At 44.0% G+C, this 17,864-nt stretch overlaps 1 protein-coding gene across 2 annotated transcripts in view; it reads left to right on the top strand.

The window, feature by feature from the left end:
- gli2a (GLI family zinc finger 2a) overlaps window positions 1–17,864 on the top strand; it is a 95,848-nt gene that overhangs the window by 65,895 nt on the left and 12,089 nt on the right. For both annotated transcript variants that reach the window (XM_037790508.1, XM_037790507.1), the window contains 5 exons: window positions 546–751; window positions 5,127–5,345; window positions 13,008–13,209; window positions 13,507–13,705; window positions 17,133–17,243. In XM_037790508.1, the coding sequence (XP_037646436.1) occupies window positions 546–751; window positions 5,127–5,345; window positions 13,008–13,209; window positions 13,507–13,705; window positions 17,133–17,243 (937 nt within the window). The remainder of the gene's footprint in view (window positions 1–545; window positions 752–5,126; window positions 5,346–13,007; window positions 13,210–13,506; window positions 13,706–17,132; window positions 17,244–17,864) is intronic.

Genomic DNA, 17,864 nt, shown 5'->3' with positions numbered 1-17,864 from the left:
TGTATGTGACCGGCAGGGCTGCCGGAGAACTTCTGACTTTTCTTGCCAAAGGTGGCTATAGGCGGCTACTGAAGGATCTGAGCATCCTGTTGCACTCTCTTATCATGTAATACCTGATGTGATAGACCCTGCAGTGTTGCCCACCCAAACAGAGACAGAGAATCTGCTTCCTTGTAGCCTCGCAGTGGAAAGCCCTTGGTCTCGACTTGTCTGTAGCTCTAGGGCTTAATAGGAGAAGGCGAACAAAAGGGGATTATTATGTATTAGCTGTGGGACTGGGGAGGGGAAAGGGTGTAAGTGGATTGAGACAGCAGACACTTTGGTGGAATAACAGAAGTTAAGGCTTGTCTGTGAACATACCAATGATGATCACTCACGATGATAACTGAGCACAATGCAAGTAATCACATTAACACAGGAGGTCTCCACTTATCTGTTTTTGTCTTTCTATTTATCCATGTCCCTCATTCTCCATCCCTTCTTTCCTTCTTTCTCTCTATCATTTTCTTACATTGGTTTAATTTTTTACTCCCTCTTCTTCACAGACCTCCAGGACTGACGGGCAGTCCGGTAATCTCAGATATCTCCCTGATCCGTCTATCTCCCCACGGGGCGCCCGGGTCGGGTGAGTCACCGTTCAGCCATCCACATCCTTACGTCAGCCCCCACATGGAGCACTACCTGCGCTCGGTACACGGCAGCCCCACCCTCTCCATGATCTCAGCAGCCCGAGGACTGAGCCCGGCTGAAGGTAAGATTTATCCCAAGTAGCACCACCAAGGTATTGACCATAATATATATATAATATCTACAAATTATATGTCGCTAATACCACAGCCAAAGAAAAAACATCATGCTACTGTATATCACAGAAAAACCTCAACCTCTATGACACCAAAAGATGCCTGAACATCAGTATCCCACTTGAGTAACACAAAGTTATGTGGCACAGGGCTTGTGATGTTTTTGACTACTCATCGTCTCTTGGTTTGAAGATGTGATTTTTGACACTACTTCGATGTTTTTGTTTTTTTAACTCTTTGTATTTTAGCTCTTTGCTCTACATTACATTTGCACCACCTACCATAAATGGTTTTATAAAGACAAACTGCAGCTGTCAAAGTCCTCCTTTTTTTCATAATGGTTGGCAACCATTATTAAAGCGCATTACCCCATCCTACTGGGCTGCATTGTCTGGTGAATTTGGAGGATCATTTCCTCTTACACTAGTTTTAGATTGTACAAATACATGTGTATACACACACACATACTAAGTACATTTACCTACCTATGGTAAGTGCTGGAACAGAATGTGAAAACGACGTGCCAACAGGAAGTTAGCATCGCCCTGGTTCCCTCAACAAAAAAAAAATAGGATTTGTCCGTTGGCTTTTGGATTATTGCAGAAAATAAGCTCTTTGGCACATTTATGATACTTTATCTTCACAAGTGAACACTACTTATATGATTTGTCATGCATGCATTTCATTTCAATTTTGCATTTTTGCATCCATTTTTAGCTTGTAACTTTACATTTTTCTTGTTTTTTCTCGTCTAACCAGATCGGCATGATGAGCTCGTATATCACACTTACAAAAACGGCAAACTGCCTTTGAATTGTCCCCCACTTGAGGGCAAATTCAATCTCAGTCCTCTCTCTTTTTCCCAGGTTTTGTTGTACTTTTTGCCATATTTTACTTGGCCATATATTTGCCATATTGCCCACCTAGTATCTAGCATTGTTAGCTAAACTCCATCAAAGATTTGTCTCACAACAACAACACTCTGAGTGGCGGCAGGGGCCTTAAGATCAAAAGTCATATCAAAATGGGGAATTTGGAGAATCGGGACACCTCTACATGCCTAATGTGTGAATGCCCAGGCACACATTGTTCACCCATAAACACTCTCATACCTGTTAGGTTGCAGTCATCATCATGCATTTGCGAGGTGGAAACACTCACGCCAGTGTTCTTATGATGTATGCAATGTTCACAATATGAAGAATAAACTGCAAGTCATGTGGAAAATCTGTCGCGTGTGGATATTCTGCGGCTGCTTTGACCAGTTAACATTAAGGAGGTGAGATTAGAGTTGAGCGGGTTCAGAATTTATGTATCCTGTTCACTATAAACTCACTGTGTCTGCTCGGCTGCAGCTCACTGCACACACGCTTTAGTTTACACAGTTGATTATTTAACCGACGGTGATAATTAGTCTTGCACCTTATACATTCGCCTACATGAGGTTACTGAAGCGCACCTTTCATCAAGCTTGTTATGGTGTTTCCGCAAGTGTGTGCATGCTGGTGATTTGCGGGTGTATCAGGGGTATGATTTGCAAGACGTACAAATGTTTGGGCAGGAGAAAACCATGGAAATTAGCACAGAAAAAAAACATGCGGCGCCCTCCGAACTATTGAGTTCACACGATGACAGACCTGTCCTCGCTACCCCTGTTCAAACAACAGGTTGGAGAAGTGAGGAGCCACAGGCCTGCACCCAGCACCGATAAATCACCAAGCACACGCTGCTGGCAAGTAATGCCTCCCCGCCTTTCAAGAGAAGCAATGCGGAAGAGATGCTGTCACTGATAAAGTTGTAGGGAAGTATGGCACCAAATGGAGGGCACTCTGCAGCTCTGCATAACATAAATAAAGTCTGTGGAAGCACGGAGCTCAGTGGAGCATGTGTAAACCCTCTGATAGTGATACCTGGTGCCAGGCATGTGTTGAAGGTCTTTGTGAAACCCTATAACTGCCTAAGGTGTGAAAGAGTACTAGAATATTGACCTCAAGTAAAAGTACTTGTGCAAAAATGTACTTAAAAGTAAAAAGTGGGTTAGTTTAATTGCATTAAATGTCATTGTGTACACGAGTGGAAAAATATCAGCAACACAAGCCTTTATTCTAAATGTATATACAACAGCCTTCCTCTGTATCACCTTAAAAGAATTAACCAGAAAAGAGAACAAAAATGTCTGACATAAAAAGAGCTATGGACACCACGACAGGTGCAACAAACTGTTTTTTAGTGACATACATTAAAGCTTGACACTTCTTATAGAATCAACAGCAGCTGCAGCCACAAACACACACATTAAACTAAAGGAGAGCCTGCGCAGTTTTTACACACCAAGTTACGTTAGTGTGACGTTTGTCACGTGTTTTTTTAGTGATGTTTGTCATGTGTTTTCTATAGTTGTGTTACGTTGTTTCCTCATGTATTTTACTTAGTCTACATACTTATTTTGAACCCAAACATGATGTTTTTCCCTACCCTAACTAAGTGGCTTTCTAGCCTGAGGCTAAGTTAGTGACTTTCTTGCCTAAACCTAACTGCGGACGTTTGTGTGGCGTACAAATGACACGCAAAAAGGCTAAAATGCGTACTCATGACACTGGTAATTTTACGCCAGGTTTTCAAATGACATTCATGTTCTCCTCTGGATGTATTTTCATAACCTTGGTGACCCCATGACCTTTCATCTTTTGCCATCATCAGGTCAAAACTTAGATTGGTCCAAAACTTTAGTTTATGACCAAATACCTTCAAAACTAATGACAATCCCATCTGTGAACATGGTGAACATTATACCTGCTAAACATCAGCTTGTTAGCATTGTCACTTACGTCAGCATATGACTCAAAGCGTGCAGCCCCACAGAGCCACTAGCACGGCTGCAGACCCTTAAACTGAAATCACACCCTATTTACTATATAACGCACATAACATTTACCCTTCATCCTTTTATTTCACTGTAAAATTCATACATTATATAGTCCAAAATCTCAATTTACTTCTCCTATAGAGTAAACTGCTCAGTGTTTCTTACATTGGGGGAAGTGAATGAGTGAACGAGGGAGTGAATTCAGACGAGATGTTGTGTTTGGAAAAAAAAATTCTGCTTTTTACCAGAGTAGCTTTTTGTCTGATTGAACTGGGACCAGTAGAGGCGGATCTGCTATCTCTCATCCTCTGCGTTGAGTGAGGTCACACACGCACAGACACAAAATGCTACTCTGCGGAGGTGGTAACGTGATCTGGCAGCCATGGAGGAACCAAAGGAATATGCCTGGGTCGCTGCTGCTGGAGCACAAACACACTGCCTGTGCACTGTTACCACAGCCATGGCCTAATAGGTTCTGATAGATCCAGATTTTTGGGGTTTATGTGTGTGTGTGTGTGTGTCTGAGGGTGGGGGAGGCTGTGGTTTTTTGCTCCTCCAGTATCCCACTTGGCCCCCACCCAGTGATCCCAACCCCCCACATCCCCCACGTTTCCAGCAGCATGCATATTAATCCACCATCGGGCCGCACCCGTGTCCCCTCCACACACCACTAACGGGGGCAGGAAATGGAAGAAAAGGGGGGGACACAAGCACGGTTAGATGTAGGCAAGAGGAAAACCAATCCATCTCTCTCACTCTTATAGTTCCTGACACTTTTAAATGTGGCTGCAGGTGTTAACACATATTTACGTCGATATTACCTTTTCACATGCAGCATTTTAAGGCTTCCTCAGCATTATGAGTGTGCGTCTGCGTGCACCTGCACTACGTGTATGACTTCATCCTGTCAAACTTAGTGCATACACAACGCCAGAGAAGTGCAGGAATGTGGTATTCCTTCCCTCTGCAGCCTCCACCCTCCCTCTCTCTCTCTGCCCTGCTCCATCTCTCCCTCTGCTTCCTTTACTCCCTAGAGATATTACCCCATAGCCCGGCAAGCCTCAAAGACATCACACATCTTTTATCAAAAGCCTCGTGCCCCGGGGCATGCATGCAAGCACAAAATCATCAAATCTGTAAAGCAGATCACTCGTCTCCTCTGTTGAGTCCTTCTCGCAGCCTTTTCTGCTCTCGCCTTTGTTTTGTCATTCCGTCAAGGGGTCTGTCAAATGACTAAATCAAAATGTGTTTTGCTCAGCCCCTCTGACATGCCAAAATGTGTTTAGCATCACTTGGTGGGTTACGACCACTGTGCTGAAGCTCCAGCAGGAAATGCTTGACAGAACGTACCTCCTGATCAGTTAATATTGTATTATAGGACACGGACAATGAGGCTATCTCCCTTTGATTTTTATTTCAACTTCTTCTACTATTTCTTCCTCTCATTTTTGCCGCAGTGACCCACGAACACCTGAAGGAACGCGCCCTGTTCAGTCTCCCCCCTCCTCCGCCGGGGGCCAACCCCACAGAGTACTACCACCTGATGGCCAGTGCGAGCCAGCGGAGCCCCTACGGTGACCTGCTGATGCAGAGCAGCGCAGCAGCAGCGGCGGCGGCGGCGGCAGCAGCAGCGGCGGCAGCAGCTCATCTACCAGATTACATCAGCCCCGTGGATGGTGAGGATCAAATTTGCCTTTTGACTGAAATACAACTCAAGATGTTTTACTGCACCTGAACAATTTATGAATCGACAATTCAGCATAACAGCACATTTGCAGTTACAACTTGCTATTCATAAAATGAGAATTACATTACAGTATATGCATCAATAGCACATCAGATTATAAAACTGTTGGATTTCGATAGCATTTTATCAAATCTTAATCCAGTAAGAAATGTCACTTATCTAAATTGAATCCTTACAAATCTGTTCAAATCTCTTAATGTCAAACCCACATTTTACTCCTAGTTGAATGCAGCATATTTGGGTTCCACTGGGAGAATCCGACTGCTGAAGCTGACAGATTTTTCCACTACAAGACTTAACACTCTGCTCAGCCTTTTGCATAGTATCTTGACGCAGAAGGTTCGAATGTGGTTAACGTTGTAACATGTGGTTAATGTGAAAATGGCCATGACGATTTTTCCTCGCCAAAATTTTGCGTAAGTTTGGAGTGTTATTTTACCTCCTTCGCGACAAGCTAGTATGACATTGTTGGTACCAATGGATTCATTAGGTTTTTTAGTTTCAAATGATACCAGTATCTTCACTATACTATGTATACTACTACTACTATGTATCTATCTGCTATACCTGATCTGCACATCATAACATACTGTATAGGGAGGAGGGACAGAAGATTCAAGAAATCCGTTAGTCTTGGAGCCTATCTTTGTATTTTAAGAACCTGTACTGAAAAGCTTACTGAATCACCAACATGAAATGTCCATGTGATATTTTCGGGTCAAAAATGATTAAGTATCTCTAATTAACTGCCTTCCCAGTAATACAAAAGCACATGCGTGCCTTTCATCCCCGGTACAAGAGTAACAGCCAGACTTAACAGCCATGTAGCCCTTTGTTCTCAGCACCAGGCATGTTGATACCATCCTCTTATTCTTCCTCTTGAGGCTTTTTCATGGAAGAGTTCCCCACATCAAAGCCAGCGGAGCTTTTTTAGACTTACACGTAGCATGGGGGCCGCGGCTAGCCGAGGGTTGAGGGTGTATAAACACTGAAAGCCCCAAGGCCAGGAGCTCGTAAAAACACGTGTTACCTTTAGAGTCTCTCATTCTGATGGTGTTTCAGGTGTGTTTCTACTGTTATTATGAGTAACATCCTACAAAACAAGTCCAGGGTGACCGTAAAAAAAGGGCAGCATGAAGAGAATTTGTCCGTGTGAGGCTCAGGAGGAGTGTTACCCTTTGAGACCTTTGCGTCTGCTCTCTCTGTGTCAGGCAGTACAGAGTGCATGTGCTGTCCACTTAATGGCAGGGATGAGGCAGCTTAACTCTGACACACACACACACACACACACATGCGCATAAAAAATTTAACAGCCAAGCAAATAGGCAGGCAAATGCTCACACGTGTTTGCACACAAAACTCACAGAGGCCAGCCTGTTCGTTCATGCAAGTTAGAACCCCCGGCCCTCTATCAAGATGACGGTCAGGCACCAGAACAGACGTTTGATTTCAGCAAGTGAAACGCATCCAAGAAACCTTCAGCCCTTATGAATGGGGAACAGAAAGCACACAGAGTGGAAAACTGTCCGTGAAAGTCAGCCTTTTCGATGCTTGATAATCAAACACCCCAGTTGGCACTGACGCCCGACCCTGCACCGGGAGAACCTCGCTCTTTCTTTCATCCCGTCCAACCACCACCCACCCAGAAAAAGAGAAAACGGCCCCACTGCTTCACCGCTGCAGTTGTCGCGCTCTCCGAAGTCACTGGCATCCTCACGCACAGGTAGGACAACAGAGAGGGGAAAAAAAGTGAATCAGATACGGGATCACTTTTCAATGAATCTTTTAAATGACCTCAATCACTTAGTTAAACACAGCGGTGGTGAAAGGAAAGGGTTAGGGGGCCTCTCCTCCTCTCCCGTTTTCTTCTCTACCTCCAACCACCTCAGTGACCGCCGCTGTGCTGCCCTGCCCGCACTTGTTTGGCGAGGCTTGTTTGCTCAAACCGCCACAACCTCCGCCCCCCCCTCACTCTCAACGCAGCCTCCACACTTGCCGCCACCATCACGGCAACTTTTTATTTAGTGTACGACCGTGCAAGGAGTGATGTGGTCAGGTTTCGGGCCGCTCTGCCAGTCTGGAGGCTCTTCCATTGCGGCCCGCAAACACAGGGCCCATATTGACCAAGGCGGCCGGCTAATGGTCATCGCGGGCAGCCTCGGGTCTGAATCAAAGGCCTCATTTACTGCCGGAGCATTGGTGGAGGAGGGGGAGGAGGAGGAGCGGCGGAGGTGGCAAATATGTGCTTCATCCCTCACCGTTAGTTTTGGAAGGCACTGCAGATAAATCCCTTATTAAAAATCAATTTATGCATTAATATTCAGCAGACCCACCGCAAAAAAACTGGGAGCCCTCAGTGAACCCATAGTATGGCTTCTCACCCGCCTCCCCCCCCCGACCCCTGTTTATCCTCTGGATAAGTGAATTGCAAGGCTTACGGCTGAACCATGAAACACTGAGTGTTGCTGTGTAGAAGAGTGCTGGAAAAGTTGTGGACACATGCACTAGGGGGGGTTTATCAGGGCTGCAGGTCTTACCTTTCCACTTATGAATTTTAGGATTTACTGTCGGGCACACCTCGAATCAGACACTTCAACATTTCTCTCCGTTATATGAGGAAGACAACATTTAAATATCATGCCGTAAAAGTCGTTTCAACTATACACAACCACAGACTTTCTTTTCATGTCCCCCAGTTAAAACTCAAACCTACTCGGCAGAATGGTTGTTTGTTTGCTCTTGTTTTACTGTGTAAAGATCCATAAGCTGCTTGCTGGGTTTTCCCTCCCAAAGAATTTTGCCACATGACAGTGTGATGGACAGGACTGCTAGACAAACATGGTGTTACCAGCAGCGGCTGTAAAAGGCCTCTCTGAAACGCTTAGCTGCTTCTGTAAGTCGGTGTTGGGAGTCTGTGGTGTGTTTTTCACGCATTAATCATCTCCTGTCTCTTTATCTGATGACAGTGACATGGAGACGTAAGATGAGCAGACTGGACTAAAACAACAAAAATGCATTTTGCTCCAAAGACACATTGTTAGCAACGAGTCATTAAATCTTCTACTGTCTCATTACTTTTAGTAAAACTGGTTTAGGGTCATTTCATTTCTTTCTAAAAGAAAAATGCTGGTTCAAATCTTCATGAATCAGACATGCGTGAGCCTTGTTTTGAATGACATACGTATCTAAAAACCAGCTGGATTTTCTATAGACTTGAAAAACTCTGACAAAATGGTAAATGAGCGGGGGCCTTTGGGTTCAGGCAACATGGAGGGGAGTTCAACATTGTTCATTTGCATATACTACCCATATTGTAGTATCCCTTTAAGCATAGTTAGTATTAGCGTTGGTACACCATCACTACTGTGGGTGCAAATAAAGTCACATTATGCTATTTGACATTAGGAGGCTTTCAGATGACTGTCTGTTTGTGTATGAGCGAGCAGGTATGTAAGGGGCTGGGTGGGCAGAGAAATATCAGAGCGCCTTCCGGGAAAACTCCGAAGCTCCCACGACAAAAGTGGCGGCCAAAGTAAATGTGTGCCATCCCGAGGAAAAAGATTTCAGTGTTGATGCAGCGGAGGGAGCGAGGGAGATAGATTTGTGTACTGATGTGGTGGTGAGGGGGGTCGGGGCTGGAGGGGGTGGAGGGGTGGGGGGGGTAGGGACCGGTCCCCTCAGACTGCATACACAAACACTTAACTATATGTTGGTTCACGAGCACATGGGTGGAAGTGTGTGCATAAACACACTGGCAAACACAACGGCGGCTTTGGGCCGGACACTGGGGGCTCATAGAGGATTCAGCGCGAGCCCCCCTCGCTAATAAAATTCACAGTGTTAGCATTAGTGAGATTTAGCAGGGAAAATAAACATTTCCCCACTCCGACTGGCCCGTGGGGTGGCTGGAGATGTGGAGGCCTGGGGGCCCTGCTGGCACCAACTCAAGCTGCAGTGTGCTGGGGATTGGGGGAGGGTGTTGGTCAGAGTAGAGCAGCTCCTGTTCATCATGGAGGGGAGGGGGACTCTGCTGAGGCCTGCTTCACCCCAGACAAGGTCAAGGTGAACAAGCCAAAGATTATCCACTAAGGCCAGCTGCGCGGTACAGAGGGGGTTTTGCTTACATAATGATTTTACATATCTTGGAAGCGATTTTTTTACAAAAACAAAATTGAAAATGATAGTAATCAACTCCACTGTAATTTCTATTTTTATTAAGGTTGATGACACATACTCATCTGTAAATCCACTGGCTCCATACATTAGCAATATTACTTAAATAAATATTTAACGTGCTGTATACATGTCCAAAAAATGCTCCTAAAACCTGAATAATATCAGGATATCCCACATGTGTTAATCAGAAAATGCTCCATTAGGAATAAAGCCCTATAATTCAGAATATCCAAAATATTATTAGAAGAATCTGATGTTTACATGACCCGTATCAAATTCAGTGTATCGTCATATTCAGAATAATAGTTGAATGTTAGTCACTGGTAAGACTGGTCTGAGTGGCTTTGATCAGCAGCAGCAGCTGGTGTAATGTCATCAGCTAACGTCACGTCCGTCTCATCATCTTCCTCTGGAAGCTTTTTTAGAGTTTCAGAGACTTTGTTTCCCGCATTCTGGTGACGTTTAAAGAATGAAAATAACTAAATAGCAAAATAATAAGTACACTGCAACCACATTTCTTTTGTTAAATAAGCCTACTTTTAATTTTACTTTTATTTCTCAGGACAGAAAACTGAACCATTTGCCCCTCTGGTGTGAACTTTTGTGAATCTCTGGTATAAACAAATATTCATCAGTATTCATTCATTCATTCATTCATTTTTTGCCCCTGCTTGAGTATTTCTTTCTATTAGTTCTCTCCATTTCTCTCCTCTCACTCACTGAAGGCCCCACTTTGCTCTGAAACCCGTTGTTTCCAATGACTTTACTGTGATGCTGTGATGTGTGGCGAGCAAAGCGATAGTTGGTGTAGCTCTTTTGCCGTCCGGGTGGAAACAATAGGTCTCATACACGCTGTCCAGCGCCAGAAACATGTTGAGATAACAAAAAAGGAAAAAAAAAGGTGTGAAAAATTGCCATGAATCAGGAGAAATGTGGGAGAATTGTAACCCCGGGAGGAAACTGGGAGAGGGCGATGAAAAACGGGAGTCTCCCGGGAAAATCGGGAGGGTTGGCAAGTATGTGTCATACTGTATGTGCGCGCAATTAGCAGATATACATTTTTTTTAAACTTATATGCATTAATTTCATACCCCTCCACAAAGCTAAAGAACTTTGCTTCTCCATGTTTGCCCTCTTTGCCGTATTAAGGAAGTGCTTCCGTTGCCTGCGAGGAGGTGCTCCATGTGCTCGGGACCAGGATGACACTGAGAGAGCTAGCTGCTTCTGGGGATTAGCACAACCCTCCAATTAAAGTGTTTTCATTTTCCACGAAGCCATTTCAGTTAAAACAGCACAGGCAAATGCTTAAAATAATCACTCACACACATTCTTCACTCCCATCCTTTTTAATATATATTTTTTTTCTTCACTGTATCGATGTGCACTGCAGCCCCTGTAATTATGACTCTCTATATAAATCCAGATCCCACAATTACAACCAGCCCGCGATGCAGTCCCACACATAGACACACACTCCCATTTCTACACACACACACACATGCCATATTACCACACACTGCCGCGCCGCCATGGCCTGTGCAACATCTGTTTTCTCACTCCCTGCCGGAACCTGCTCACCCTTTCAATTATAACCGCCACCTATAAAACACTCCTTTACCAAGCGGTGAGAGTTGTGTGTGCATGTTTATGTGAAATTTGTTCCAGGTAAAATTAGGTTTCAACCGATGACATCCATTAAAACAACACTGAGCTAAACAAAACTAGCTTGTCCGCACCTTTTAGCTTTAGGAGAACGACCATTATAGACTTTTTTTAAGCTTTCCTGCTGGAGGCATTAAGAATTCTTCTGAGCTGAGGTTGATGTATAGATTTTAGGGGGGCGGTTTGATGGTGGAGGTAGAGGGCGGTGTTTTGGGCACAGTGCCCAGAAGGGGTGAGGCAGGCGCCAGGCTACCATGCAGGCCACCAGGCTGTGAGGCCTGTTTCCTGCTTCATAAAGGGGGAATATTAATACACTTATCTCACATTAAATCTGCTGGCAAGACAGCAAGCTCGCCTCACTGCAAAAATAGCAAATCCTTGCAGCTGCACGACCCGTATGCAACTTATCAGAATGAACTCACAACGGTCCATGTTCCCAAGTGGAACATAGTCTCCACCCTCTACGCTCCTTCCGCTCCTCCCCTCCTTTACTCCATCCCTGTGTAGTTAACCAGAGATGACACATTTATTTATTAGCCCTTTAAGAGGCGCATTCCTGAGAACCGTTTGTTGTTTTTGCCAACTCTTTCATACACATCTCTATCATCTCCGCCAGTCTTTTTTTCTTTTCTTTTTTCAGGCCCCCAACTACTGTCGTCTGCCGTCTGTCGTCCTTTTAACTAAGTGCATATGCCTCCGCTTTACGACTCGCCACCTCCAAACATAGTTTTGGAAGTCAGATCCTGGTTTATGGCTGTAGGTCTGGTGCGGTGATTATGGCGGTGCCTGGATTCATTTTGCTTGAGGGGTTGTGAGTTCCACCAGCAAAGAGTCGGGGAGTTGGCTGCATATTGACAGCAGTGAGGTTGACGTGTGGCTAATATGTGCTTAGGTGAGTTGTGATGGGCCTATTATGAGTTTCCTGCCTCTCGCGCCTCTGATGATGTCTGCTGTAAGACCTAATCACACGTGTTCACAAAGACACGCATGCCAGTCCTGCTCTCTGTCCCCTCACACTGCACCTGTTGGTCCCAAGTGATCCGTCTCTGTGGGAGCTACACGTCACAGAAATTTAAAAGAAATAAATACACGTGAATGAACGACTGTATGGAAAAATAAATAGCCTTCTCTTTCGAGTTCATGGGAAAGTAGTCTCCTCCCGTCATTTTCTTGTGCTCTTTTCTATGAGAATAAGAAACAGCCAGGTCCAGCGGAAGGCCGTGAACGCTACCTTTGTGCGTCAGCCTTGTTCTTTTTTTAATGGTATTCTGAGATCAATTTGTTTAAATTGCCTCCATTTAACTTGCCCAAGTACAGCGGTCTGAAAGAGATTGCTATCACGGTAATTACTGAGAATGATTGGGGGCAATTCATTATGCATAAGAGGATGCGAATGTTAAATAGGGGAGCTGTGTGTGTGAGAGAGAGAGAGAGAGCGAGAGAGAGAGATGCAGGAGATAGAGTGTGGTTTAGCATGGCTGTGACCTCCACTAGAATGCTCGGGGCTGAATGTTTCTTCTAACGTGGTCCAGAGTGAAACTGCTGGTTTCTATTGAGGCCAGGCAGAGAGTTAGTGGAAGTACGAGGTGTTTACGCATTAGTTCTCCAATCTGGTGACTGGGCGCCGTGACAGCAGTGTCTGAACGGTTCTAAATATCATGTATTTGTTAGCAAGCAGATTTCTGTTTGAAGTTGTCCATCGAGGTAGCAATGTGGAAACAGCTGACATTGTCTCTATTGTGTCTGTGTCCAGTATCACGTTTCTCCAGTCCACGGCTGACACCCCGACTGAGCAGGAAGAGGGCGCTGTCTATCTCCCCGCTGTCAGACGCCAGCATTGACCTGCAGACCATGATCCGCACCTCACCCAACTCCCTGGTGGCCTACATCAACAACTCCCGCTCAAGCTCGGCCGCCAGCAGCTCCTACGGCCACCTTTCAGTCGGAGGGATCAGGTAGTTAAGACAGTGCATGTGCATACATGTTGAACAATGACAAACACTCATACAAGCACATTTACAGGCATATACTGTACACTTTTGAACATACATAGCCTACTAGTAAAACAAGTATGGTCTGCCAGATCTGACAGATTTTACGGTAGTATTCAATAAACAAAGATTCCTAGATTTCCACTTGGCAGTTAGAGCCTGTGTGGCAAAAATGGGACATTTTGGTGCAAATCAGTTGGAATTCATTCAAATGAAAAAAGTCTCTATTTCCCAACTTGTTTCCTCTTCTCTCTTGCTCAGCCCCTCGTTCAGCTTCCCTCATCCCATCAACCCTGTGGCGTACCAGCAGCTGTTGTCCCAGCAGAGGAGTCTCAACGCCTTCGGCCACACACCTCCTCTCATTCAACAGTCGCCGTCCTCCTTCTCTGCTCGCCAACACCCCCTCACTGTCTCACCGATGTCCACCTCCCACAACAGCTCCAACCATGAAACAAACCAGGTAGGAATGGGAGCGTTTGTAGGCCTACCTTTGAATGTTACACTTGTGTACCAATACACATGCACAGATTCAAGGGCATGCACTTTCTCTTTCAATTTCTCTTACCTTAGATCCAATATGTGTAATGTCTAAGATACATTGTTTCTCAAATCATTTCTGCTACCAAACAGATGATTTTTCACTTCCATGTACGTTGTACATGAACATGTTCATGTTCCTGAGGCAAGAAATAGCCATGTTGTAAAAAGAAAACGTTGCCACTGTTGACATGACAGTATTAAAGCTAGGGTTGGTAATTTTAAGAACCTAGCAAGAGTACGCTAGATTTAAAAAAATGATCCAATTGTTAAACCCAGCCCAGTGTTGCAAACTCTTGAGAGTAGCTAGCAGCACTAGCTCCAAAAGTCACTAAATCTAGAGAGAAAGTCACCAAGTCATCAACACTGACAGTCCGTCCCTTCAGGCCTCCCTCTAAAGACACTCCCCTAAAATTATCATTATGTTAGTACTCACAGCTGTCAAGCTAGCAACTTGTGTTTAAGACTCCGGTGACGCGCACTGGGTGCACGGGCAGAGTGCACGCAGGTAGACAGGTAGGTAGCCTGTCCAATCATTACACTCGGGCCGAATGAAATGATTAGACGGGTTTATTACAGTATTGGATTTATTGATTGCTATCGGATGTAAAGAGATTTTCAACAAATATAGAGATGGGATTACCAACCCTAGCTTTAAGAGAAAGTCTTGATTTGTTTGCTATTTTGTTTTGTTTCAGTGAACACTGGAGCTGTGGGTGCAAGGAGCAATTAACTTAATGTGTTTCATTTAGGGCTGTCAATCCATTAAATTATTTAATCACAAATAATCATACAAAAGTTAATCGCGATTAATCGCAAATTAATCACATTTTTTATCCGTCTAAAATGTACTTTAAAGGGAGATTTGTCAAGTATTTAATACTCTTATCAACATGGGAGTGGACAAATATGCTGCTTTATGCGAATGTATGTTATTATTGTAAATCAATTAACAAAACAATGACAAATATTGTCCAGAAACCCTCACAGGTACTGCATTTAGCATATAAAATACTCTCATATCATAGCATGGCAAACTCAAGCCCAACAGGCAACAACTCATGGGTACCCATAGAACTCATTTTTATTCACATATCTTGAGGTCAGAGGTCAAGGGACCCCTTTGAAAATGACCATGCCAGTTTTTCCTCGCCAAAAATGTAGTGCAAGTTTGGAGCGTTATTCAGCCTCCTCCTCGACTAGCAAGTATGACATGGTTGGTACCGATGGATTTATTAGGTTTTGTAGTTTCATATGATACCAGTATCTTCTATCTAGCTTTAAAACTGAGTCCGCTAAAACGTAAAAATCGCAAGTTGCTTTAAAAAAAATGAGTGGCGTTAAAACAAATTTGCGTTAATGCGTTATTATCGCGATAACTTTGACAGCGCTAATTTCATTACAATCAGATAAAAAATCAGATTTAGGAGCTGTTATGTGTCCAGTTAAAACAGCCTGTTGCATCAATCTCATTCACGCTTGTGTTCATACTTTTGCAGTCATTTTTCTGTCACTGGTTTTCCGACTGTGACACAGGAAGATAATGTGATTCCGCCTACAAAGCGCTAATTGGCTCTGTTGCTTTTTCAACCCGGGAAACAGTGTGAATGACATAAACTCAGCAGACCTTTTTAAATTGGAGATGTGGACAGCAAAGTTTGTCATGGGAGACAATGAGACACAACAAAGAATAGACTATTAAGGATTGTTTAACACTGAATTCACACCAGGCAGCGGTGGAGTGCGGCTCAACGTGTCAACATGTTACAAGAGTCACGAGATTTGTTCACTGATTGGCTGTGAGTCCTCTCTGGCTGCTAAAAGTTCAACTTCTCCCAACTTTTAGTTTGGCTGCTCCTCACCGCAGAATCAAAATGATGTATTTTCTGCATTTAAAAATGCTCACCACAAGCTGACAAATTGTCCTAAAAACAATATATTGAACTGACAAATACTGGAACCTCAATGTGAGTTATGTTGTGCTTTATACATGACTTAAATAATCAATTGATGATCAAATTTGCAATAGTTAATTTTATGTCAATGTACGAATCGACTAATTGTTTCAGCACTTATTCAGAATGGAGGATGAAGGCTTATATTGTTCATGTAGCCTACATTTAGAAGTAGTCATGAATGAAGTATCTTTTTGTAAATTGTCTCAGGTCCGAAATATGCAGGAGGCTCCCTCCCAGATCCATCTGTCTTACTTCCTACTGTCTCCTCGGTCTCTTTATCAGCCCACTGTATACACCACAGCCTAATGTCATGTAAACTTCCCACTCAGTGAATCACTCCACCTCACACTGCTATCAGCTGCCTCCAGCTCTGTGTCAGCACGCTGTCTACTGACACACACTGAGAGTATCCAAGAGTGTATCTTAGCACCTTGTTGCATATGCTCACACACATACACACACACAAAGAAGACACACCCCCGTTCACACACTTGGTGCACGAACACACATTCGGCTTCATTTCGGCAGTGATCAGAACCATATTTCCTTCTTGGTTTTCAGCCAACTGAGCGAATCATCGAGGCCCCCAGAAATGACGAACTGCACCGTAGCGTCTGGGTGGGATTAACAGACCCCCCTCTAGTATTGGACCCCCTCCAATGAACATTAATATACACACACGCACAATCATTCATCAGCTGCTTTACATTTTATATCTTTCCTTTCTTTTCGTCTCCATTAGAGAGCTGTAACAGGCCTTGTGTGTCTTTGTCCTTCTGTCGTCTTAAGAATCAGATCAAAGCCCCCCACCCCACAACCCCAGACCCTGCCGCCTTCCCCCCTCTGTACTGAGGGCAATAACTCCTCTTCTTTCATATTTCCTTGCGGCTTTGGCGATCATAAAGCAGTCTAAACTGTTTAGTCTCGGCGGCGGGTCCCAGTCTGACTTATGGGCCACTGCGCCGGGTGCAACAAGGACTCCACACATCTCTTCTCAGCGCACTGACGAGCCAAACACAATTGCTCCTTGACTCCGTTATCTCATTCCCATCCGTCGCTCTCTGTGGTGGCTGAGTGGAATCTGTCGGTTTAATAAATTGAATGAATGGTTGAATTAATAGGAGAACGAGTGGGAGGGCTAATGGATGCATGGATGGGTGGGTATGTGTTAGGATTAATGGAATGATTCATTGATAGATTATGAATGAGTGGGTTGTTGGGTCAGTGGATGGTTGTTTGGATAAATGGAGACAAATTGCATGAATGACAAAATGGTTTAAAAAAGAAAGGGTTATTCTGCCTCCTTTTCTGCTTCAGAATGTCGTTCAGAAAAATCACATTCGCTACGGTAAAAAAACTTCAACCCTGTCTCTGTTCTTACCTGTCCTTCAGAATGCCAGTGGAGACCCTGCAGTGAGTAGCACAGTCAACCCATTGACCACCAAGAGGTCAAAGGTTAAGACGGAAGCAGAAGGTCCGCTGCCCATTTCACCATCTTCTCAGGTAAGCGAATCAAAAAATAGTGGACATAAGTAAAGTAGGGCTGTCAAAGTTAAGACGTTAAAGCAAATTCATTTTAACGCCACTAATTTCTGGTTTTAAAGAGAGAGTGAAGATACTGGCCACATATGAAACTAGAAAACCTAATGAATCCATTGGTACCAAACATGTCATACTAGCTTGTTCGAGAAGGAGGCTAAATAACGCTAATAAGTTACGCAAAATTTTGGCGAGGAAAAACTCTAATGGCCATTTTCAAAGGGGTCCCTTGACCTCTGACCTCAAGATATGTGAAAGAAAATGGGTTCTATGGGTACCCACAAGTCTCCCCTTTACAGACATGCCCACTTTATGATAATCACATACAGTTTGGGGCAAGTCATAGTCAAGTCAGCACACTGACACACTGACAGCTGTTGTTGCCTGTTGCAGTTAAACATGTTATGATTTGAGCATATTTGTATGCTAAATGCAGTACCTGTGAGGGTTTCTGGACAATATTTGTCATTGTTTTGTGTTGTTAATTGATTTCCAATAGTAATATATATATATATATGCATTTGCATAACGCAAGCATTTTTGTCCACTCCCATGTTGATAAGAGTATTAAATACTTGACAAATC

Source organism: Sebastes umbrosus, chromosome 13 (assembly GCF_015220745.1).
Source record: "Sebastes umbrosus isolate fSebUmb1 chromosome 13, fSebUmb1.pri, whole genome shotgun sequence".
NCBI lineage: Eukaryota > Metazoa > Chordata > Actinopteri > Perciformes > Sebastidae > Sebastes > Sebastes umbrosus.
The sequence above is the reverse complement of the archived record's forward strand: the minus strand, read 5'-3'. Positions and strand labels throughout refer to the sequence as shown.